The sequence below is a fragment of the Mus pahari genome, chromosome 21 (assembly GCF_900095145.1).
Source record: "Mus pahari chromosome 21, PAHARI_EIJ_v1.1, whole genome shotgun sequence".
Lineage (NCBI taxonomy): Eukaryota > Metazoa > Chordata > Mammalia > Rodentia > Muridae > Mus > Mus pahari.
The window spans coordinates 42,129,986-42,153,732 of record NC_034610.1 but is presented as its reverse complement, the minus strand read 5'-3'; the positions used below and the strand labels follow the sequence as shown (position 1 = coordinate 42,153,732).

The 23,747-nt window shown below is 44.6% G+C and overlaps 1 protein-coding gene across 5 annotated transcripts in view; it reads right to left on the bottom strand.

The window, feature by feature from the left end:
* Positions 1 to 6,181: 6,181 nt before the first annotated feature.
* The window catches only part of Nhsl1 (NHS like 1), a 138,567-nt gene continuing 121,001 nt past the window's right edge, over positions 6,182 to 23,747 (bottom strand). For all 5 annotated transcript variants that reach the window (XM_029532955.1, XM_021221247.1, XM_029532957.1 and 2 more), the window contains 3 exons: positions 12,852 to 16,118; positions 12,173 to 12,305; positions 6,182 to 8,806 (listed from right to left, as the gene is read on the bottom strand). In XM_029532955.1, coding sequence (XP_029388815.1) covers positions 8,101 to 8,806; positions 12,173 to 12,305; positions 12,852 to 16,118 — 4,106 coding nt within the window. In that variant the 3' untranslated portion in view covers positions 6,182 to 8,100. The remainder of the gene's footprint in view (positions 8,807 to 12,172; positions 12,306 to 12,851; positions 16,119 to 23,747) is intronic.

Sequence of the window (23,747 nt, the reverse complement as noted above, 5' to 3'; positions counted from 1 at the left end):
TAGTAACAGCTGTCCCCATAGTTACAGGTATCCTGTAGTAACAGCTGTCCCCATAGTTACAGGTATCCTCTAGTAACAGCTGTCCCCATGGTTACAGGTATCCTCTAGTAACAGCTGTCCCCATGGTTACAGGTATCCTCTAGTAACAGCTGTCCCCATAGTTACAGGTATCTCTGTAGACCATTCTGAGTATTTCACCTGAATCTTCACAGTCAGACTTCACACTAATCCACAGCTGAGCACCCTCTGTTACAGAAGAGGAAACTGGAGCATGGAGTTCTTGAGTAACTTTCCCCAGATAAAACTGTAAGGGCAAAGGCTGACCTGGTTTTTCTATTCATTCCACTCCAACTGTGGTAATAAGCTCCTGGCACACAAACCTGTGAGATAGTCGTTTTTAATACAGAACAAGCTACATTTCTGGTTCTGAAATTATTGCAGATATAAGAATCCTTAATTCTCAGCATCATTTGCTTTGAGTTGCATGTTAATTTTTTACTTTATAGCATGGATATCTATCTATCTCTATCTATCTATCTATCTATCTATCTATCTATCTATCTATCTATCTATCTATCTATCTATCACTGGCTGCCTTTAAGTCTCTCCTACCGACGAGAAGCCCACACAGCACTAACTTCCACTGTTTGGAGGCAAATATTTTCAGTCTTTAATCTGTAGCCTTGTATGAAATGTGCATCTTTTAGTCAGCAATTTCCACTTTAAGTGAGAGGAATCTATTTCTGATGGCCAAAATTCAGTTAAAGCTGAAAGATACTCAAAAAGAAAACTGACTTTTGTCCTATTCAAGGTCAGTGTATTTTATTTTCCTCTTTCCTTCCTTAGTAATCCTGACTTGCTAGAGCTATGCAGTGTTTCTCACAGCAGGACATTTGTTAATGTGATAGCTGATACTGATCACGAAGCTTCCCTTGACATAACAGACATGTTTAGACATTCTTTTCTAAGTTTTAGCCTTCCAGGTGTTATTGGTCTAATTTTGCCCATGAATGAGATCTTGTCTTCTCTGTTGACTTAATTCCCCAGTTGCTGCACCCAGAACAGCCTCCGATTTGGGGAATCTGATTCCCCCACAAGAAATCCTCATTGTTTGTTTGGTTTTGTTTTCTCTTGACTCTCATATAGGACAGTCCAGCTTTCTTGCTTGCTCATGCCCCATCCCTGCCCCCTTTGCGTCTGGATAACAGCTGCCCTGGAAGGAGTGTTTGAGCTTTAGGCTATAGGTTAAGTCAAGTTTTCAGAGGACTTTAAAGAGAAGGCCAAAAAGAATTCACAGAATTCACTCATCCATTTACAGTCATTACTTAGCTTCTTAAAATTTTTAAATTTCCCCCAATACACACACACACACACACACACACAGAATTCCCAGACATGGCATTGATTTTGATTGTTCAAGCCATTATGGAGTCCCTACTGTGTTCCTGGCTCTATGCTCATGGTCCCTCATCTGTGACTTGCTGTTCACCAGCTCTGGCAATGATTCACTTATGTACCGAGTCCAGCTGCTGGCTGAAAATATTTTAGTGCTCATGACAGGCAGGGGTCCTGTCTGAATGGCCTTTGCATCCAAGAGTGAGAAAGTTCAACTGAAATAAGATGGCTGGAAATTATGGCAAGTGCTATCAAGAGTTGATACAAGAATTTCTGGGGAGATACTTTCATTGGTTAAGATGTTTGCTATACAGACATGAGGACCTGTATCCAATGCCTAGAGTCCACATTAAAACCAAATCAAAAAGCTAGACATGGTGACATGCTTAGAAGCTCAATACGAGAGAACTGGAGACAGGGAGATCTCAGGAACCTCATGATAATTAAAGCTCAAATGCTCTCTGGCCAGCCTCTAGCCAGTTGGTGAATTCTAAGCCAACCTAATCTCAAACAAAAACAAAAACAAAACAAAAAACCAAAGTGGACATTACCCCCTGATGAAAAGACTGCCAAGGTTGTTCTCTGGCCTCCAAACATACACATATATCCATGCATGTTCCTGCACATATATGTGCCTGTACATATATGAACACACATACACACACAAAGAATTGAAATGAGTCTGTGAGAGAGAGAGGAATGGAAGATTACGTGACTGTCACGCAGCATGGTCAGGGGAGGGCTTCCTGAAGGAGAGACCCTAGAGATGAGAATGAGGAAAGCCAGGGGCCAGAGGGTACATCTTGGGTAGATGTGACAGTGGCCAATGGAAGAGGCTGTGCTCAGTGCCCACTATGAAGTGCCGTGCGCTCTGCTGGCCGGGTGGGACTGCTGGGCTTCTAGGGCACGGGGTCTCTGGGTAAAGAAAGTTGCTGACCTTACATAGGGTTTCAGAAAACCTACTGCGCAGTGATTAAAGGTCTGTCTGAAGCATTTAGGGATTGAGTTATAGCTGAGGAGGTGAGGAGTGGCCTGGTTTAGAACTGGGGTCACTAAGGTGAAGCTGGCATTGATCTTACCTGCTGCTTGTTACTGTGACCAAAAAAAAAAAAGGTCACTTCTTTGCTGAGATTCGGAGTTGTGGCAGAGGTTCACCATCAGCTAGGCCATTCAGGCTGATCTTCAAGAAAGTGTGTGAAGGGTGTGATTGACAGGTGGTCTCCGGAAGTCACCTCATCTAAGAACCACTTCCAATACCAAGGCAAGTGCGCATCTTTGGGGGAAGTATGAAGACCATCACCGGGTAAGTCAGGGGTAGCTAACGGCTCACTTCTCTTGCCAACTTCCAACCGATAACAAAGTGAAGAGGTAATGCAAGATCTACCCACTTCTGCCCAACTTGGGACTCCTCCAATAAACAGTCTTCGCTCTGGAGTTCCCTGCTGGACTGGTAGAAAAACTGTTGGACCTGTATGGCAAAGAGCTCTCTTCTAAATCTTGTTTCCCCTTGTCCTTTCAGAGGTGTGACATCACCGCATATTTTTGTCCTAACTCTAGATCAGCCCCAGACCAGTTTAACTGGTGTGAAACAGTTCAAGACCATAGGTGGAAAGACAGCATTTGGAGAGGTGGTGTAGACAGGCTCTGGTACCTAGCAACAGCTGTCTGGTTAGTAAACTGATGTGGTAGCATCTTTGGTGCAGGGAAATGGAATGACGGGTCGACGATTCTTTTATCCATGGCAGGGGAGAAGGGATAGATAACAAACACAAGAGCAGTAGGCCAGAGTTAGTTTGATGTCTTACAGATTAAGTCATTAACAAACAAGGACTCGGTGGTACAATGGTGCCTGAGTCCTCTCTGTAGCTGTGATAAACACCACGGTCAAAAGCAACTTGGAGAAAACTGTTTATTTCAGCTTGCATTTCCCTATCACATAGAGGGAAGCCAAGGGAAGAAGAACTCAAAGCAGGAACTCAAAGCAGGCACCATGGAGGAACACTGCTTAGAAGTTTGTTGCCTGTGCTGGATGGTTCGGCTACCGTTCTTGTACAACCCAGGCTCATCTGCCTAGGGCTGGTACTGCCCACAGTGGGCAGGGACTTTCCCTCTCAACTAGCAATCAAGAAAATGCCCTGACAGGTATGCCCACAGGTCAATTTGATGAATGCAATTTTTCCATTTAGGATCCCTCTTCCCAGATGTTAACAACAAGGATTAGCCATCACACCCCCACTATACTGAAGAGCCTAGGTCCTATCTCCAGCACCTCAAGAGAACAAACAACCTAAAATCACAAGGACCTGAAGTCAATTCCAAGAATCATTTTTAAAATGCCGGTGTAGTGGTTCACACTTGCAATCGTACTGATGAGGAGGTGAATCAGGCCAATGGCTGAGGCTCGGTCAGTCAGCTTAGCCTACTTCGTGAGTTTTAGGCCAATTGGAATCATCGTCTCAAAATGTTAAGGTGGTCATACTTGAGGAATAACATCTGATGTGGTCTTCTGACTTCCACATGCACACACACACACACACACACACACACATACACACACACACATATACACACACACACATACACATACACACACATACACACATATACACACACACATACACACACATATACACACACACACATACACACACACATACACACACATACACACACATACACACACGTACACACACATACACACACACACACACACACACACACAAGAATATGTGTATGCACACAATTACAAGTCCTTAACACATACCCAAGCAGAAAAATCTGAAGGTCAACTGTGGGCTCTAAAACTAGCTAACTACAGCAAATGTCCAACCAGCCCAGGTCTGTGATGCCTAGAAAGAGTCAAACAGGGGAACCCGATAAATAGCGAGAACAGGCTGATAGATCTCTCCCCCGAACCTTTTGTTGTTAAGACTAGATCTCTAATCCAGGCTGGTCTTGGAACTCCTTGTTTCCATTACATTTCTGTTCCTGTGACTACAGCAACATGACCAAACGCAATTTACAGCACCACTAACTAGAGACGAAATAAGTGCTCAGCCACCCGGATCCCGTGGCACTGGAGGTATTTGTGGTAAAGAAAACAAACAACAGACCACTTTTAGGGTGTGGCAGGTGGTGAGATGGGATGGGCGGAAGATGGTTCTGCTGATAAAGTGCCTACCACACACGCATGAGTGTCTGAGTTCAGAGCTCTGGCATTCATGGAAGAAGCTGGGTATGGTGCCGTGCACCTGAAATCCCAGGAGTGGGATCACAGAGACATGCAGATTCCTGATGTTCACTGGCCACATAGCTTTGCTCCATCAAGCTCCAGTTTCAGTGAGAGATCCTTTCTCAAAAAATAAGATGGAGAGCAATTGAAGACATTCAACATCAAACCTGTGATCTCCACAAGCATGTACATCTGGCTCTCTCTCTCTCTCTCTCTCTCTCTCTCTCTCTCTCTCTCTCTCTCTCTCTCTCTAGGAGACCTGCAGTGCAGGTTCCTGGGGTCCTAAAAGCAAGTTCTAACTATAAGAATTCTATAAGACATACATACGAGTATCTTCTGGAATACTGTATGATGAACATGGTTCCTATAAGAATCACCATGTTATAAAGTTGGCAGAGCTAGCAACATCCATAAGATGCAAATGATGGAATCTCATCAATATAAACATTTATTCACATGTAGGCTGAGCAAACAATTATGCACCAACAATGGGGTTTGTCTAGTACACCGTGCATTTCCCCGGATACAGCTACAGAGTGTAGTGCATCACCTGTTCATGAAGATAATGGAGACCCTGAAATTCTCCTTTTTCCTTCCACTGTGATTCCTCAGATGAACAGTTACAAAATGGTCTAATATGAGCCTCATACATGAAAGGCAAGCCTACCCTATCCTTTTTTCAGATATTATTTGATCTGTAGTTAGTTGGCTTCATGGATACAGAACTCATGAATATGGAAGAAAAGATGTATATTATAAATAACACATTTATTATATAAATATATATTTTATATAATTTAATGTATATGTATTCATTCTTGTCCCCACATGAAAGGTGACAGATTTCAATTAAAATTCTTCAGAAATTCTCAGACGCTGGCAAGCCAACCAAAGTTAAGACTGTTTCCAACAGACAAAGCAAATGCTCATTTATTTTTCTCTAATTCTTAGACAAATGAAGTGGACGTTTGACCCTGGGGCTTCTCCAGCTCCTAGGTATGAGAAGGACCACCCAGTTTGCTCTCAGGAAGCTGTGAGTAGGACCCAGTCCACGAGCAGAAGTGGTCCTCACACAAGAAACACTGCCGGAGCTGAGAGCACATATCCCTACCCTGAGTCTTTGTTCTTTCCATGTGTATTACCTCCATCTGCCAAAAGTTCACCTATCCCTCCCTCCACATGCCACCCCAAATAAATGACCGGTCCATCCATCATTCACACTTTAGGATGGTATCTCTGGATGCTTTTCCTTATATCTTTAGAGGTACCAGCCAGTACCTATGATGTTGGTCCCCCCCCTCCCCCCGACATCGCCTGGGTTTTTACTGCTGGTTACTTCGTATCCAGTAACGTACTCAGTAATTCTGTAGTAGTAGAAATGTCTGGTTATTTAAAACTGTGTGTACATGAAAAGTAGAAATTAAACTAAGTGATCAAGGCAACTAATAGGAGGCGGAGAGAAGAGGAAAGAAGGGAGTGTGAGGAAGAATATGTTTAATATACAATATGTACTTCTAGGAAAGCTTAAAAGAATTAAATGCACATACAAAGAAGTTTCAAATATTGGCTTTACAATTGTTTTATTGAAAACAAACTTAAAACCTAATAAATACCTTTTAAATGAGATTGTTTTATAATTAGTTCTAATGCTGCTTATTTTACCTTCAAACAAATATTGATATATTAAGTTTAAGATTTCTGATATCCACATACATTCTAATCTGTTTTAGGTATTCAAATGTCAACAAGGCCTAAGATTTACAGGAGATGATCTGTGTGCCCCACGCAGTTGAAAAACAACAACAACAAAAAAAATCTCTGAGGTCACATGCCAGGTCATCGTTTGTGGCCATGAGGCGTGCTTTGTTTGCTAAATTCTCTCCTCAGTGATGTATCTGAAATGGCTATTAAAGGTTCTGTGGAGGAAGCCTTGGGATGCTTTGGTTTGTGTGGTTTAGCTTCCAGACACTGTCGCACATTGTCGATGGACACTGTCAGCAGCTTTAGAAGCTCGGTGTAGCCACTGTGAGAATCAGGTAGCCTGTGCTTTGTCTGGATACACAGAACCTGCGAGTGGGCAAGGATCCCAAGGACGTGATATTAAAATAAATACGCGTGTACACTTTAATCCCCGTTCTAAAGCACGTTTGTGATTCTGACGGGAGGAGCCTCGAAGGGACTCAGCAACTCTCAACTCATAAACAAATATAAAATCATACAAACCAGGCAGTGCAAAAAAAAAAAAAATCTCTTTAATCTAAAAAATCATTTCCCAGGGCTAATTCATTACCATGCCCTACTGATTTTCATTAATTTCTGTCACTAACAAGAGTTTTCTTCAAAGGGAGATAATATATAATAGATTTTGGTAAACCCTTCTAAATTAAAACAAGATGCTGTAAGCAGTTCAGGGGTGAAAAATAGCCATATTATTTTTCTTTGGTATAGCCAAAAAGTTAGAAAATGCCAAGTGTCACATTTCAAGTGACAAACTGTCACATGGAAGTTAAAACTCTGATTGTGAAACAAAATGACTCTTTAAAAGAAAAGCTTCACCCATAATTCTACAGTGCATGTTTTCTGATTTAATTCTGAAAATATTGTATTTAATAAGCAGGAAACAAATCCAGCCGTATTAATCACTCCCCTACCCTTCTCTCATGATGCCTCTCTTGCTTCCTTCTAATAACAACTCCAGGAGGGAATTCATTAAAAAAAAACCAAACAGACAAAAAACCCACCCATGCTTCTGACATCAGGGCTAGAAATGTATGCAGTAAGCACAGGACACAGCCTTGCCACTTCTGTTTGTGTAAGTTTTACAGGAGGAGGAGGAGGAGGAGGAGGAGGAGGCGGTGGCCCGGCAGCGGCTGCAAGGCCTCCCCTGCCCCTAAAGTACCTGAACCAATGAGTTGCTTAGCCACTTCCCAGCCCCTTCCTGGTTTCCCATGTGTCTTGAGCTAGAGTATGTGCACACACAGACCTGTTCTATACTTAGAACCAGCCCACTGCCTGTTAGAAGTAACAGTTTCCAGTCCCTTCTTAGTAAACTTACACATTCCCATCCCCATAATGTGTTGAAAGCACTTACCACCCTGGTCTAGAGGACTCCGTTACCCTACCTGAACTCTGACCTTTTTCTCCTATTTCTATACGTAACGTTAGTGTGTGCATTTGTTAGAATGAAGTATTCGAAATTCATACATATACACACACCCAGCATTTTGGGAAAAACAAAACAAAACAAAACAACAAAACAAAACCATCTTCCCCAGGAAGCACTTTCAGAAGTTGAAGCTTCTACTTGCTTTTAAGCCACACGGCGAGTGAGTCCTAAGAGACCCGAAAGGCTGAGACCTCCCCAATACCAATGCTGAGTGGGGTCCCCACGAGCCAGGAAAAGGCCACAGAGACTTCCTAGAGTGATGCACAGCTCACCTTCCTGCCTCACTTGTGAGAGGCGGGCTCTGATACTAACTCTTCTGCTCCGTACCCCCACACTGCTCAGAGGGACCGTTGCCCTCAGCCCTTCCTATCCCATCCACAGAGGCAGGCCCCTCGCTACAGAGCAGGCTGTCCCGGTCCATCTCCTGCCCCGTCGGTCTGTCCAGAGGGCATACCCTGGTAGCGTCCAGGACCCTGCGTGCTTTGTTGTCCGCTGGCTCAGCAGGCTCTCCCTCGCCCTCGGAGATGACTGTCATGGGGCTGCTCTGGATGCGGTTCCTCATGCTGTACCTGCTGCTGGCCGCAGAGGGTGGCGTCCTGCTGCGGCTGTACCGAGGACCCGAAAAGGACAGACTCCGAGGCATCAGGCCTTCGTTTTTGGCCCACTCTTCCTGAGCTCTCCTGTTCTTGTTGGGGGAGCAGCTGGATGGGCTGTCCGGGATGTCTGACGAAGGCTCCGACCTAGATCTCTGGAAGCGAGGGTCCGTAGACTTGAGCATCTCCGCCGCTGACATGCGAGCGCTGGTGTCCGAGCGACTCCCCTTCTTTAGCAGCAGAGCTTTGAAGTTGTCGCTGCTGGTAGTACTCTTCTTTATGCTTCTCTGGATGGACCCTACTTGCTTTGGAGAGGCCAGGTTAGGGGCCGCACTCGTGGGTGTCACAGGCGGGGAGGGCGAGTGGTTTCGAGTGTGATCATCTTCTGAGTCTTTCCGGCCAAGGACTTTCCTTTTAGATCTGAAATAAAACAAAATTAAAATAACAGTCATTCCTTGGCAACCTCGCTGTCATCTTCCTATGACCACTTACTGAACGAACACACACACACACACACACACACACACACACACACACACACACACCATCATTAAAGATGAGTCCAAGAGCTTCTCTGATATTATTTTCTTCTAAAGACAGGGCACTAGATTCCCCATGACAGCAGAATGTGGCCAAAAGTATTTTTCTTCAACTGACCTTCAATGTTCAACAAGAGAAATGAATGACTACCTTTCCAGAGCAACTCTGCCCTTCTCAATCTTTTAGGTGTTTCAGCCAAAGACCATAAGCCTGTGGCAAATTTTTGATTGTGCTGAGACACAAAAAGGCACAGTGATGCTCTATGAAATTTAGGGCATTTAATTGTAGATAGAGAACTAAGAGAGATGGCAAGTTTAAAAAAAAAAAACAACAAACAAAACAAAAGCCAAACAAAACAAAAGCCAAACAAAACTGGTATTCTCAGGGGACAGTTGCCACTTACAAAATGGACTAAATTTTAACTTGATATCTCTGCATATATTCTCTCTCTCTTTCTCTTTCTGTGTGTGTGTTTCTAAAGATGACATTTAAATAGTTAACAATGGCTTAGAGTCTAATTACTTCAATAAATATAAAAATTTCACACCTCAACTGGAGTTCTACACTTTCCATCTGGCTTTAAATCTGAAGAGAATTAATTTGCATTATTTTAGAACTCCAAGAGCTATGCTTCAGTTTGGATTGTCTGTATTTTACATCATGAGTGTCAGTGCTGCAGGTAATGACCCAGAATTCAGATGGATTCTGATTACATCTGCTTCTTCAGTACTAATGCCACAACAGAAATTAACATGCATCTGAGCTTTTTCTTTTCAATCCATTCCTAAGGCTACATGGCCTTTAATTGTCCCATGTGTACAGAGTAATAGACTCTGAATGATTTCTGTATCTCTAAGAGATGACATTGTCTCTTCAGCAGAAACCACACATTCTTTAATGCCTTCTGAAGGTTGCCAAAATAAAATATAGACGAGCCCTTTGGTGTATTTTTAGAAAAAAAATTTGCAGTAACCATGGCTCTGCAACAGTTGGGTTTCCTTAAGACAGAGTATTTAGTACACACAGAAACTTGGCAACACACTTCTCTGTGGCTTGTGATTATAAATACAGATTCCTGTATATTTAGAAACTCGGTGCATTCCATGCTAAATGAAAGACATTAAAGTCTCAGAAGAATTTCGGGACAGTTAAGTTCCAGTTGGTATCATTTAATTCAGAAAATAATTATTGAGTGTTAATAATGTGTCCAACACAGCTACAGTTAGGAACATCGGTGTAAACCTCTATAAATGTGACTTTATTTGCTTGTTTTTCAAAAGACCCATTTCTCATTTCCTTGTTTTAAGAAAGAACCAGATAGCTAGCTCTCTTTTACTTTTTTTAAAGATATCTATCTATCTATTTATCTTATACGAGTGCACTATAACTGTCTTTAGACACACTAGAAGAGGGCATCAGATCTCACCATGTAGCTGCTGGGAATTGAACTCAGGACCTCTGGAAGAGCAGTCAGTGTTCTTAACCACTGAGCCATCTCTCCAGCCCCACTCTCTTTCTGTTTCTAATGAGATCAAAGAAACCAATGAGACAACAGGTGTGGTCTTTTGGGCCTTTTAGACCAAGACTGCAGGCGACAGGTCAAACAAAGCCAAGAGGAGAGAGACCTGCACACCACTGTCTGTCCACTCAGTGTGCTAACTCACATTCCATCGTGGTTTGCCCACATTCGATGTTCCTGTGCTGCACACAGTTAGGTAAGGATGGAGCTTTCTTTTTTTTTTTCATTTAAACTCAGAAACACCAGGATTTGAGAGCTTGCTGACACGGATTACTTATTCAGGGAATCGAATGATTTTATAGAGTACTTGGTCTCAGAAGGGAAATAAAGGATGGTCACTTGAGTCAAAACAAGTCTTAGTGGCAGAGAAATATTCACAGGAGTTATCTGAAAATCTGGTAGTAAGGAAATGTAAGCAACACAACACTGGTTCTTAAAGTACTTGTACATATCTGAATCTTATCATTTTCTACTATATTGCCGCTGTGGGGTAGGGGCGCACTCATCTGGTTAAGGCCAAGCAATGTAATAAGCAAAGCTGAATTACTACTAAATCCGTTACACTCTAAGGTAACCATCATTTGATACCGGGTAACAAGCAGTTCCCTTGACAATGTAACTGTTTTTTTGTGAAAAGCCAGCAGATGGCGCTAGAGGTATACAGTAACAAATTTAAAGTCACGCCCTCTCCTGCCAAAGAAGAATTATTCCTTGGGAGACACTGGATGGCTCAGCCCTGCATCCTTACCAGCAAAGCTCTGGGATATAGAAGTAGTAGGTGGAAAGACAGAGCCAGAAACCAGAGGTGGTAGACAACTTCAGGGGAAATAGCGGGATGTGGACATGGCGGGATAGACATAGGAATGAACTCACAGACTAAAAGACCTGAATAAGCTCAAACTAGATAAAATCCCAGAACAAAGGAGCGAAAGTGAGGGCAAGTCCCAGCCCTCAGCAAGAAGCTATGCACAAATGATAACTACTGGGAGAGGAGAAGTCAGTTTTCTTCAAGGGAGTGCTACTGGGTATTTCAAATCACTTTCCAGGGAAGCAGTTAGGTGAGCCAGCCAACACAGATTGTATTCCATGGTTTCTAGTGGCTCTTAATTTTCATTTGAGAGAGAGAGAGAGAGAGAGAGAGAGAGAGAGAGAGAGAGAGAGAGAGAGAGAGAGAGAGAGAGAGAGAGCATAAAGTTGGATAGGAGTAGATCTGAGAAGAGTTGGGGGACAAGAAACAGAAAGGAAACAGAAAGTCTTGAAAAAGGCAAAGAAAAAGCACTGTGAAATCATGGATTTTCTAAACAGACAAACAAAAAAAGTAACGATAAATAATTCAACTGAAGCACCCTTGGGAAGGTGGCTCTGTACAGCTAGTCTATGCTCCGTACGTCCACAGAACTCAGCATTCTCCACTCCAGACGGGTTCCAAATCTTGTAAACATTCAGTCACATGACTGGCACACTAGGTGCCTTGCCAGCCACAGCTGTGTCTACCAGAAGGGTATCACATTCTGTCCTCAGTGTCATCCCAGAAATCAACAGGACAAAGTAAAACAGAAATCGAACTTAAAAAGTAATTAATGCGTATAAGAAAGACACTTGAAAATGAGGAATGTTAAGTAAACCGTGGCTAGCTGACAGACAAAACCTCATGCAAACAGAGGGGCTCGTCCAGAAAGGAGAAATTATAAAGTATATAAAAAAAATACGACAAAAGTTTGGGATACCTGTGAATGGCTGCAAACAGGTCTTCTGTTGTCCTGGGTTTAGTGGGAGTCAGCACCTCATCGCTTCCCTCTTCCTTAGATAAGTCCGCGGGGTCTGAAGTGGAAGCAGCTGTGTTGGGTTCCAGCACGCCAGCTAGAGAGAAGAAAGGCAGGCAAACACTAGACGCTGTGACTAGCACTTCAGTTCTTTGCCCGGCTCTGAAACACACGCCACTTTGCTGCCATTTCCGACAGTTGTGAGAGCCATGGCAAAGCCCCGTGCCTCTGTAGTTTGAGTTCTTACAGAGGTAGAAATGATGCTCGCTAGCCTGACAGCCAGGGCTATTTCCTGCTACAGACTTTGGACTAAATTGCTCTTAAATTTGGTTAAGAGCGTTTCTTTGTAGCCCTGCCCAAGGGAGATTACTCCTGCTACTGAATACCCAGCCTGCCCCAGACCTCCCGGCACCTCCAACCCCCGACCCCTCTTCTCTTTCCCTCTCTCTCTCTCTCTTCTCTTGGATTCAGAGTTTTTAAAATGTTCACAGAGCAGCCTGGGTAATGAGGTGTGAGAAGCCCACACACTGCCGGTGTTTGCCGAAGTCTAGGCTGCTTCACCTGGTTCCACAGGCGCTCGGTAGCCCTATTTGGCTCATCTCCAGAGGATCAGAAGGATGCAGCAGAAAGGAGCCGGCCTTACCTTCTCTGTCCAGTTGAGACAGGCAGCTCTTCACATTTCTCTCACCATCCACGCTGTTCTCGCCTGACTCTTCCTGTGTGGGGCCCGGCGATGTATTAGGCTGGACCATGGGGGCATTGGCTTCCACGATGCCAGGGGACAAGGACCCAGCAGTTCCTCGTTCTAGAGCCGGACTGCTGGGGGTGGGGGCCGGAGCATGAGAGCCAGCCCGGGATGCTGGGCTGGATTTCTCCTCTTGGCTCCGCACAGCTTCCCCCTCTGCCCTGGTAGGGCTGGGCACGCCTGGGAAAGCTTCGCTCCCGTTCTCTGTGGGCTCCGCTGTGAAATCTCTCTGCGGAGGTGGTACCACCAGGAACAGTTTGGGCTTCTTGGAGATGGGGGGTGGCTTCCTGCTGGGTGAAGAGTCTGGGAGCAGAGTGGTCCTGAGGCTGGGACCGGGACCTGGAGCTCCATCGCTGCAGCTCTGAAGGCCGCCACGCTCGACTGCACTGTCATGGTCACCCTGACTCTGGCTCTTGGCAGGCATCGGAAGCAAGCTTGTCACAGAGGCAGCCTGGCTTTCACTCTCCATTTCATTTATGCTATTTCGGGATTTGAGGAAAGCAGATGGCTTTAAGTGATACTGTGGAGCAGTCGGAGTTCGTTGTTCCTGAGCTGATGGTTCAGAAAACAGGACTGCCTCGGCACCTGAGTCCTTCCTCACTGGCCTCAACTGCACCGTCTGCAAAGCTTCAGTGGTGATCAGGGGCATGGGGGGTCGGCAGCCCTCCTCCTTGTTGGCATGCCGCCTGAGGGCCTCCCTAGAGGATTCGGACTGGCTAGAGTTTTTGAAAAAGGGCCTGCTTTCTTTCATGAGTTTGGGGTCCAGAGGCGGAGCGGGCGGGGGTTCAGATGGGGGCAAGAAAGGTGGAGGTGCTGGCACAGGAGGCGAGGATCTTGGAAGAGAGGGGCTAGCTGCTGTGGGAGGAGGAGAAAGGCACCTGTCGGTGGGGGAGCAGAAGGGAACAAGGGCTTCTGGTGGTGGAGGGGGGAACATGGGAGAGGGCGGCAGAGGAGAGCCCCCGGAGCAATCTGCTAGAGGAGGAGGAGGTGGAAGAAAAGGGGACTTGTCTGCCAGACACAGAGAAGGCAGAGGGGGAAGAGGAGGAGGGGGAGGGGCGAGGGCCGAGGCCAGGGCTGAATCCAGTTTCTTCATGGTCCCACTTCCTTCCGTAGAAGTATTAGAAGAGAGAGAAGTGGACGATGAGGAGATGGACATAGAAGAGATCAGAGACGATTTTCTTTCTGGTACCTTGGGCTTGGCCTTCCCCTTCCCATTTGCTGGTGACATTGATTTTAAAAACACAGGCACAGGGGTGAGTGCTGTGGGTGTATTCGACTGGCTAGAATACCCACTGGATGGAGAGGTGACTCGCTGTGACTTCTCTGGTGAGGTGATCTTTGGTCTAACTGAGCAGCCCGGCACTTGGGGCACTGGGACTCTCGACCCCTCCTGGATGTGGCGAACTGGCCCGTTTCCAGTTGCCGCCTCAGTGTTGGCTGGGCAGCCCCCTGTGGGGTTCCCTGGATCTTCCTGCAAGCTCGTGTAGTCAATGTAATAACCCCAAGGGTCCGTGTATTCCGACTTGACGCTGCTTGTGTCGCTCTGGGACGGAGTGACCCCGCCCAGAGAATGCACGTAGGGAGTGGTGGTGGAGGTCAAGCTACTACCCTCGCTAACAATGCTCTGGCTTCTGGACCTGGGGAGCCAGGGTTCCTCAAAGTCACTGCAGGGGCTCTGGGAAGGGGAGCTGCTGCCCTTGCCAGGGAGGCTTAGTTGCAGTGAATGCTGGAGCGAGGCGATCAGGCTCTCGTTGAGCACCTGCCCGTTTGTCTGGTTGTTCTTTTTGGGAATCCTTCGCAGAGAATCGGTCCGGGATGGTGGCAGGGGTGGTTTCTTTGCTTTCTTCAAAGAGATGTTTCTCGAAAGGATTTTATCCTGGTGAGTGGCCTGATCTCCTTGGTTTCTCTGAGCCCTTCCATCAAAAACATTGACCAAGCTGTGCCTGGGGTTCCCAAAGCCTTCACTGAGACTGTACAGGTTCCCAGCCTCATGTCTAGAATCACTCTGAGTGGTCGCATAGTAACCATCGTGGTCCTCTGAACACAGGGACCTGGTATCCCCTTTGAGAGATGTTTGGTCCAAACTGCAGCTGCTCACGTTACTTGTGGGAGTAGAGCAACCAGGAGTTGCCGGGTGTGGCCTCAGTGGGGATGCCCGCCCATTGCTGGAAGCTTTATATTCCCAGGACTCAGAACTGCCACATCCCCTGTCCCCCGAATAACTATACTCGCTCTTGCCATCCACATCTGGAGGGCGGGCAGGAAAGCTTGGGTTGTTTCTACAGTGATAGAGGATGGCTTGGGATCCATTCTCCCTGTTTGCTGGGGCATTTAGAGAGACCTCTGAATCATGGAGGGATGACAGTGTGGTGGCACCGGGGGCAGAGGAGGCTAAAGCCTGTGAATGAATGAGATGACCCTCGTTCCAGTGATGGTGGGGGGACTGATGGTCATCTTTCATGGAACATCTGGGTGTGGGACGGTCTCTGGGTTTTATCTTTGAGTATGTGGATGAGCCGGGTGTTCTACTGTCCAGCTGTCCTGCACTCTGAGCAGTGTGAATGACAATAACCTCTGAAGAGGACAGCAGCGTGGCATTTGGGATGACGCTGGTAGAGTAGGCTGCATGAGGTGAAACCACACATGCTGGACTCTCCAAGAACCTCAGTTGCTGGGATTTGGGCCTCGAAAGCATCCCAGTACTCGAGGCACCTCCTAAATGCGCAAAGTTTTCATGCCCCTGCGAGCTACCCCCCTGGTAGGGAAAAGTGCCATCGGTATCTTCAGCAGAGCCCAGGGTACCCATCCTTCCCTCCAGTGAATAGGTGCTTGCTCTCGGGCCGGTACGTGGAAGACTGTGGAAACCAGCATCGTTATTGAGGCGAGATGGGAACACGACACCGGCTGAGTCGCTCAGCACAGACATGTTGCCAGAGGAACCTGAGAGGTGGCTCATCTGGGCAGCAATGCCTATCCCCTTGTGAGCCCTGATCCTTCTCATTGATGGTGGGATGACCTTCACGTCTTCGGTCTGACAGCTGGTGTCCCTGGTTTCTAAGCACTGCCCGGTGGACCGATAGCTATCAAGCCTTCCTAACGTAGAGTAGTGGTCTGGGACGTACAGTGAATGGGCACTACCATCATCATCTTGGCCAGTGGCTGATGCTGGAGAGAAAGCAGAAAGAGGCCTGTTATCTGAAAATAAAAATCCATAGGTTAATATCACCTGTACCCTCAGCGCCCTCTGACTCTGTTGTAACAAAACAAGACAAGACACTACCAGCAACAAAACCCTACAACGCCTTTCTATTTGATTCAGTGCCCAGTTGAGCTTAACTATTCCTGCTGTTTCCTAAAACCTCTGCCCTCAAGTTCATGCACCCTTCTCCTTAATTTGCACTTTAGATCTTATAACATGAATAACACACATGGAATACTTGGGTGCCCCCCTTTGAGACCATGGTTACTGAGTACTGTGGAAGATTTGCTTTTCAAATAAGTAATTTCTACAGCGTGAAGAAGTATATACACCTATATTCCCAATCCTGGGGAAGTAGAGGCAGACAGTCTTGAGTGGTATAGTGACACCCTGTCTCCACAAACAAACAGGACCCAAAGTCAGTAAAGTGCTTGTCACACAAGTTTGAAGACCTAACTTCAATCCCAAAAAACACACGGAACAACCCAAGATGGTGGGCTTGACATAGTGACCTTGGCTAGGGAGGTGAAGACAGGTGATCCAAGAGTGCTCACTGGGCCACCACTCTAGCCTATTTGGTAAATTCCAGAGCAGTGACACACCTGTCTCAATAACCAAGGTAAATGGATCCTAAAGACTCCATCTACATACAACCCCCCCCCACACACACACCCCACCACCACCATCAAAACCCCAAATAACTACCTATTAGTAAAGACTTCAATGTATCCTTTCCCCAACCAAGTCTTAGACCAAAGTACTGCATCCAGCAGGCATCCAATAAATGGAGCCGCTAGGTAATAGGGCCATAGAGGCCCAGCATGGTGGCGCACGCCTTTAATCCCAGCACTCAGGAGGCAGAGGCAGGCGGATTTCTGAGTTCGAGGCCAGCCTGGTCTACAAAGTGAGTTCCAGGACAGCCAGGGCTATACAGAGAAACCCTGTCTCGAAAAACAAACAAAAAATAAAAAATAAAAAATAAAAAAAAAAAGAGCCATAGAGATGCCACTCAGGTGATAATGGTCTGAAACCAGTGTTAATTACATCGATTCTTTGTGTCAGAAGGAGGTCCTAAGAAAATGAAAATTGATTTATGAGCCCATCTGTGTTTCAAGCATTTCATTATCCATCTTAAGCCACTCTCATCTGTCTGTTGGTGACATTCAAAATTCAACAGCAATCTGCTGTGTTTTCGTTGGGGGAAGAGCTGGAAGAACAGATCCAGGGAACATTTCCTCAAATTAGGAATATTTATGTCTTGGAGTTTACAACCAACCAGTGAGTAGTATGTTCAACGGAGAAAGAAAGAAAGAAAGACCAGTAGTGATAAAACAAGAAGCGGACAGATGACAAAAACTGTAACTGTAAATAAACAGATGACAAGCTACACAGAAAGGAACAGAGCTTTAAAAAAAAAAAAAATCACAAAGCCAGGAACTTATCCAAAACCCACTAAGAAATAAACCTATCCACAGTGCAAATCAAACTGTAAAAACAGTGGCAAAGCCATGGTCCCACGTTTTGTTTTGTTTTTCATTCAACAAGAAATTGTATGGAAAGTATAGACAAATATAATCATATACCAAATAAAATAATTCTATCAGTGTGTAATATAATGAAAATTCTTTAACATGATGCTGACATACACCCATGTATCATCATGGGATTGAGGGTTACAGGTCATAGGAAGGTGGAACTAGGGAAATCTTGAAGGAGCTTTCAGCATAGGGAGAGGATTCAAGCTAATTAAAAACACTTAGATTGGTGTTTGCATCTTGACACTAAGATGCAGCACTTTGCTCTGTCACCCGGTGTGGGGAAAGGCTACATTGTTTGAAATAGCCAGAGGATCATGTTTTACATTTACCTAAAACTATATATAACATACATGTTATATGTATGTGCTATATATAAACATATATATAGTTGTAACGTATGTACATATATATTATAACATATAACATATATGTGTTTATAATTACATTATATATATATATATCATGCAAACACACACACACACACACACACACACACACACACACACACACACATCTCACTTGGGGTAATAATGCTCCCCCAATGAGCTATAGACTAAAACCTCAGTACCAGGCATAGGAAACCTTTTGCACTGTTGGTCTGGGAGTCCAAGGAACTCCCCAAACATATAAGGTATTGCTGTTGCCTCTGGTTGCCCCCCAGAAGTTGGAGTTTTTATTGTTGAAGACGTCACACACTTTGAACACAGGACTTAGAAGAATTAAACTGAAAGCCCCCTCTGAGCGCCACCCTTCACAAGACTTTAGCAGTTGCTAAGCAAGCTGCCAAAGGAGAAAAGCAATCAATGGTTCTTCTGAGCTGTGGTATTTAACAAACTACGACAATAATCAGCACGGCAAAATATCCCTAAAGATGCAATGGTGGCACTAGCATCTTAGTGGTAGCCAATAGCTGTCTCATTGGTCAATGGCCAGGGCTACTCAGCAGGAAGGAGCTGAGGACCTAAGCCATTATCTGTGACTAGCGAAGGTTACGGGTTTTAAAGGAGAACCTACTATTTCCGCTTCCCTAAACCGATATATTAACTGACTACATTCTAAATACTTATCCTTCTAGCCACAGATACGCGTAGCTCATATCCAAGAAGACTCTTTTTCTATCAGCAGAGGACTATTAAAGAAACCCACGACTGGTCAAGATGCAGAGGACACCTAAAGGTGGGATACCCAGACACAGCCGATACATATGCAATAAGAATATCTAAGAAGAGGGAGAGCAGAGGTTGTGAAAGCCAGAGGTCCAGGAAGTCTGCTTCAGTCCTGCCTTATCCATGAAATCTCAATAATATGACTGCCTAAATAAAACTCAAACAATGAGAACACCAGTTGATATACCAATGTGGGTGAGGGAAATCTCAAGGGGCTCCACCCCTAGATGAAGAGCAATTAATGACTGTTGAAAGAGTTATCCTCATATGAACCCCCAAGTGGTTACTCAATCCCAAGGGGTCAGTCCTTAAAACATATGAAAGAGCAACACTAAATGAACTCAGCAGAATGCATTTACATATTCATAAGTATATAACACACACACAGAGACACATGCACGCAGATACACACACACTTAAAAGAAACCATGAATTTGGAAGAGAGGAGAGAGAGGGGGAAACAGTGTATATACAATACACATATGAAATTTTAGAAGATAAGTTTAAATAGAGAGAGTAGTAAAAAAAAAAAAAAGTGACTTTTACTTAAATAAAATGGAAAGCAACAGGCTACAGGTCATCATGTATGCTTTGGAAATAAACAGGAAGGAAGTCAAGACCCAGGCTTTTCTGCACTACTGTCCTACAAAAGGACAAAGGTTGGGATGGGGTTCATAAGAATTCCTTCCCCTTGTCCTACAAAACATAACCATCACATGGACATGCCCCCAGTTGTGTGTGTGTGTGTGTGTGTGTGTGTGTGTGTGTGCGTGTTCTCATCAACCTCAGAGATGTCACAGTGCAAGGAAGACCCCCTTACCGAAAAAGCCCTATCTTCACTGTGACAACGGAGACCCATTGGACACCAGTGCCGTTAGCAAAGACAGCCTTGCTCTACCCTCTGCCAGGGATTCACCAAGACCAGTCACAGAGACACACATAAAGGCATCCCTCGGAAAGAGGGCAAGTGATACAGTTCAGCCTCATTGACGTCAGGCCCTTGGAATGAGCCTCCTGGCTAAGAGAGAGCTTATAATAGGCAATGAATAATACGTGGACCCCCCATGCTCATCATGTGGTACTTAACTATCCATGAGAACGCCTGGAAAGAAGCCACTTCTGCAAACACTGATGGCCCACAGTGATGCGGGACGGCCAGGTCAGGATGTTGCAGGTCCAGAAGCCAATTACCTTATTTTAAGCAAGCTTTAGTTAGCCCCATGAACAGCCATTCCCCGACTATCTCTGTGATGGAACTAACACCCTGGGACTCATAGAGATAAAAAAAACTTTTGGAATCTATTAAGTTACCAACCCACTAACTTCTACCAACCCCAAAGCTAAGAGTACCGTAAAGACAACAAGGGAGGTGTATGGAGAGGTTTTTATAAGGTATAAAAAAATTTCTAGGGCTGGAGAGATGGTTCAGTGGTTAAGAGCACTGACTGCTGTTCTGGAGGTCCTGAGTTCAATTCCCAGCAACCACATGGTGGCTCACAACTATCTGTCGTGGGATCTGATACACTCTTCTGGTGTGTGTCAGAAGTCAGCTACGGTGTACTTGTATAACTAATAATAAATAATATTAAAAAAAATCTTTCTAGCACAGTAGGAGGCTGACCAGATAGATATCAGCTCAATTCTGAACATCCAGGAATATCAGGTCCTTTGTCTTCAATACCATAGAAGGCCGCTGTAGATAGAGTTTAAGTCTGCTGATAGAATTCTTTCATTCCTAGTATATGCAGCCCAGGGCTTGATTCCTGTAAGAATAGGGGGTGGGGGTTCAAAAAAAAAAAGTGTAAAAACATGCAACTCTCTCCCCATAAGTCTGCATAGGTTTGTGGTAGATGTTCAGCCATCCCCATTGCACTGTTAAAATGCCACAAACAAAAACCTGATGCCTTAGGATAAAATTTAAAGTGTGAAGCCACCCTAGGCTCCTGAAAACAGAGCCATAGACAATGCTTCACCATCTATAGCTGAGTTATAGCTTTCTTATTAAAATAACAATGTTTTCCTCAAGATGTTAAAAAATGAATGCTATGTGATAAGAAAGAAAGAAAGAAAGAAAGAAAGAAAGAAAGAAAGAAAGAAAGAAAGAAAGAAAGAAAGAAAGAAAGAAAGAAAGAGATCTAACTATAAATGGAGAAGAAGAGATAAAGGTCAGCTATTCAGGTGCCACCAGAGGTCATGGAATTTATTTTTAATTTAAATATATAAAGATAGAATTCTGTGCTACTTCTCACTCTGTGCACCAATCTTTCCAGCCAATATTTAAAAACAGACTGTAATAAAGGCATTTTAAAAAGCCATATGGAGACTTACTTCTGTAGAAGCTTAGACAGACAGACAGAAAGAAAGATATATGAAAGGAATTAAAATGTAGTTACCATATAATACAGGAGAGTGCCCCATAGACATCACATACTAACAGGTAAAAAATGCCAGTACCAGAGATTGGTTATATCCTTTAGAGTCATTCGCCAAAGGGATCCTTCAGGCCCTCTACCCCTACTAAACATCACAGGCTATTACCAATATTATTGGTTGCCTTCTGCATCTTGAAGAGAAGACCCCACTGCTGAAGACACTAATACTTATGGCATTAAACATGGGGAAATCAAGCTGGTACTCAACTAGAATCTTCACCCTTACTGAATAGTGTTTACAGTGTCAAGTACTATGCATGCTACCCGAAAAAAAAAAAGGGGGGTCATCAGTGTCACCCAGCTATGACCTCTCTGAGCTACAATAGCAATCTGCCTGCAAGATACACTGGTATATCTTGAGCTCACTGAGTCAAGAGAACTGCACAGGTCCAAGACAGGATCCCAGCACTGAGAGGAGGAGTGGACACAGGCTCCCACACCCAACTCAGAAGCTATGTCCAATTGATACTTAGATTCTTTCTTTCTTTCTTTCTTTCTTTCTTTCTTTCTTTCTTTCTTTCTTTCTTTCTTTCTTTCTTTCTTAAATTTTATTTGTATAAGTACATTGTTGCTATCTTCAGGCACACCAGAAGAGGGCATCAGACCCTATTACAGATGGTTGTGAGAGCTACCATGTGGTTGCTGGGAATTGAACTCAGAACCTCTGGAAGAGTAGTCAGTGCTCTTAACTGCTGAGCCATCTCTCCAGTCCTGTATCTTTTTTTTTTTTTTTTTTTAAAGATTTATTTATTTTATTCATGAGTACACTGTTGCTGTCTTCAGATACACCAGAAGAGGGCATTAGATCCTATGACAGATGGCTGTGAGCCACCATGTGGTTGCTGGGAATTGAACTTAGTACCTCTGGAAGAGCAGTCGGTGCTCTTAACCACTGAGCCATTTCTCCAGCCCCCGGCCCTGTATCTTTAACTTTGAGATAGTCTCACTAAGCTATCTAAACTGGCCCTGACTTCCCCTGTAGTCCCAGAAGACCTCGAACTTGCTACTTTCCTGCCTTGATCTTCTGAGGAGCAGGATCTCAGGCCCGCGTCACTTGCTTTAGACCCAGTACCCTACTCGCTGTCATCCAAGCACATCACTGACCCTCTGGTGATACAACCGCCTCATCACATGGCAAAGGTTATAGGACAGATAATAGAGGGAAAGCGATTTTCCCCTCCAGCACTAGCGGTAATCCTGTGTCACATGCAAAAGAGAAAAGAACTCTTCATCAATTAAAAACAATGTTAGAATGGCAGAGCATGGGACTGCCCTTCATGGATGGGTCCTTTCAGAAAATCACATAGCTGAGCTGCTGGGTCTTCCTGATTGGTTCAAGAATGCAAACAACTAAAGATTTTAGTTCTCAGGCCATAGAGCTGGCTCTGCGGTTAAGAACACCTGTTGTTCTTACGCCAGTACCCAGGTTTGATTCCCAGCACCTACATGGCAGCTTGCAACTGTCTAAAAGAACTCTTGTCCCAGGGATGGGACCTCCACAGGCACCAGGCATATATGTTGTCCATGTCCATATATATGCAGGCAAACCATTAATATGCATAACATAATAAAATAAATCACAGCCCCCCCCAAATCCTAACTCTCAGGTTTTAAGTTTCATAGAGGACAATTCATATAGAATACTTATGTGGATATGCATCTTTATTGTGGCCAAACTATCCTTATACACTGCACAAAATAACTTAGAAACTTCTATTTTGGTGGAAGGGCAACTTTTACAAAGAGTCCAATTGCCTGGCTCTATGGTCACTCCTTTGAGGCACATCTGCTGAAAAGGCCAGTTCATAAGGAAATGTCACAAGGGATCAGCCCCATTAAACAACTGCTGCTCATACGAATACTCATTATTTTCCCACACGCATGACCTGTAACCTCAAGAGGAGAGAAGGCTTGAAAGAACGAGATACAGCTAAGGTTTGAAGCGAGAACAGAGTGTATATGTATGCACTGTGCATAGATTCGGACAGTTCATCGAGGGCTCAGATAACGTGTCTGAACCAAAGACAGGCTTGAGAAATTCCATTAGTGCAATTTAGTCTTGTTTGTTTTGTTGTTTCCTCTTATGATCTTGTTTTGTTTTGTTTTGTTGTTTTTGTTTTGGGGACCGGGCCTTACTTTGTAGCCAATGGCAACAGCAATTATGCTTCAGCCTCCCAAGTGCTGACTCTCACTCTGTAGCCAATGGCGACTCTACTGCTTTAACCTTCCAAGTGTAAAACACTACCCCTGGTTCTGCCTTTGTTCTATTTCTGTTTGTTATTGTTGCTCTTTGTTGCTTTCTTTTTATTGTGTGTGTGTGGGGGGAAGAGATGGGGGGGGGAGCTATGTACCTGAGATTGCAAGTGCCCATGGGGGTCAGAGCTGTGGGATCCCAGATGGTTATGGGCCACCCAATGTGAGCGGAAATCAAATACATGAGGCAAGCTCTCTTCACCTCC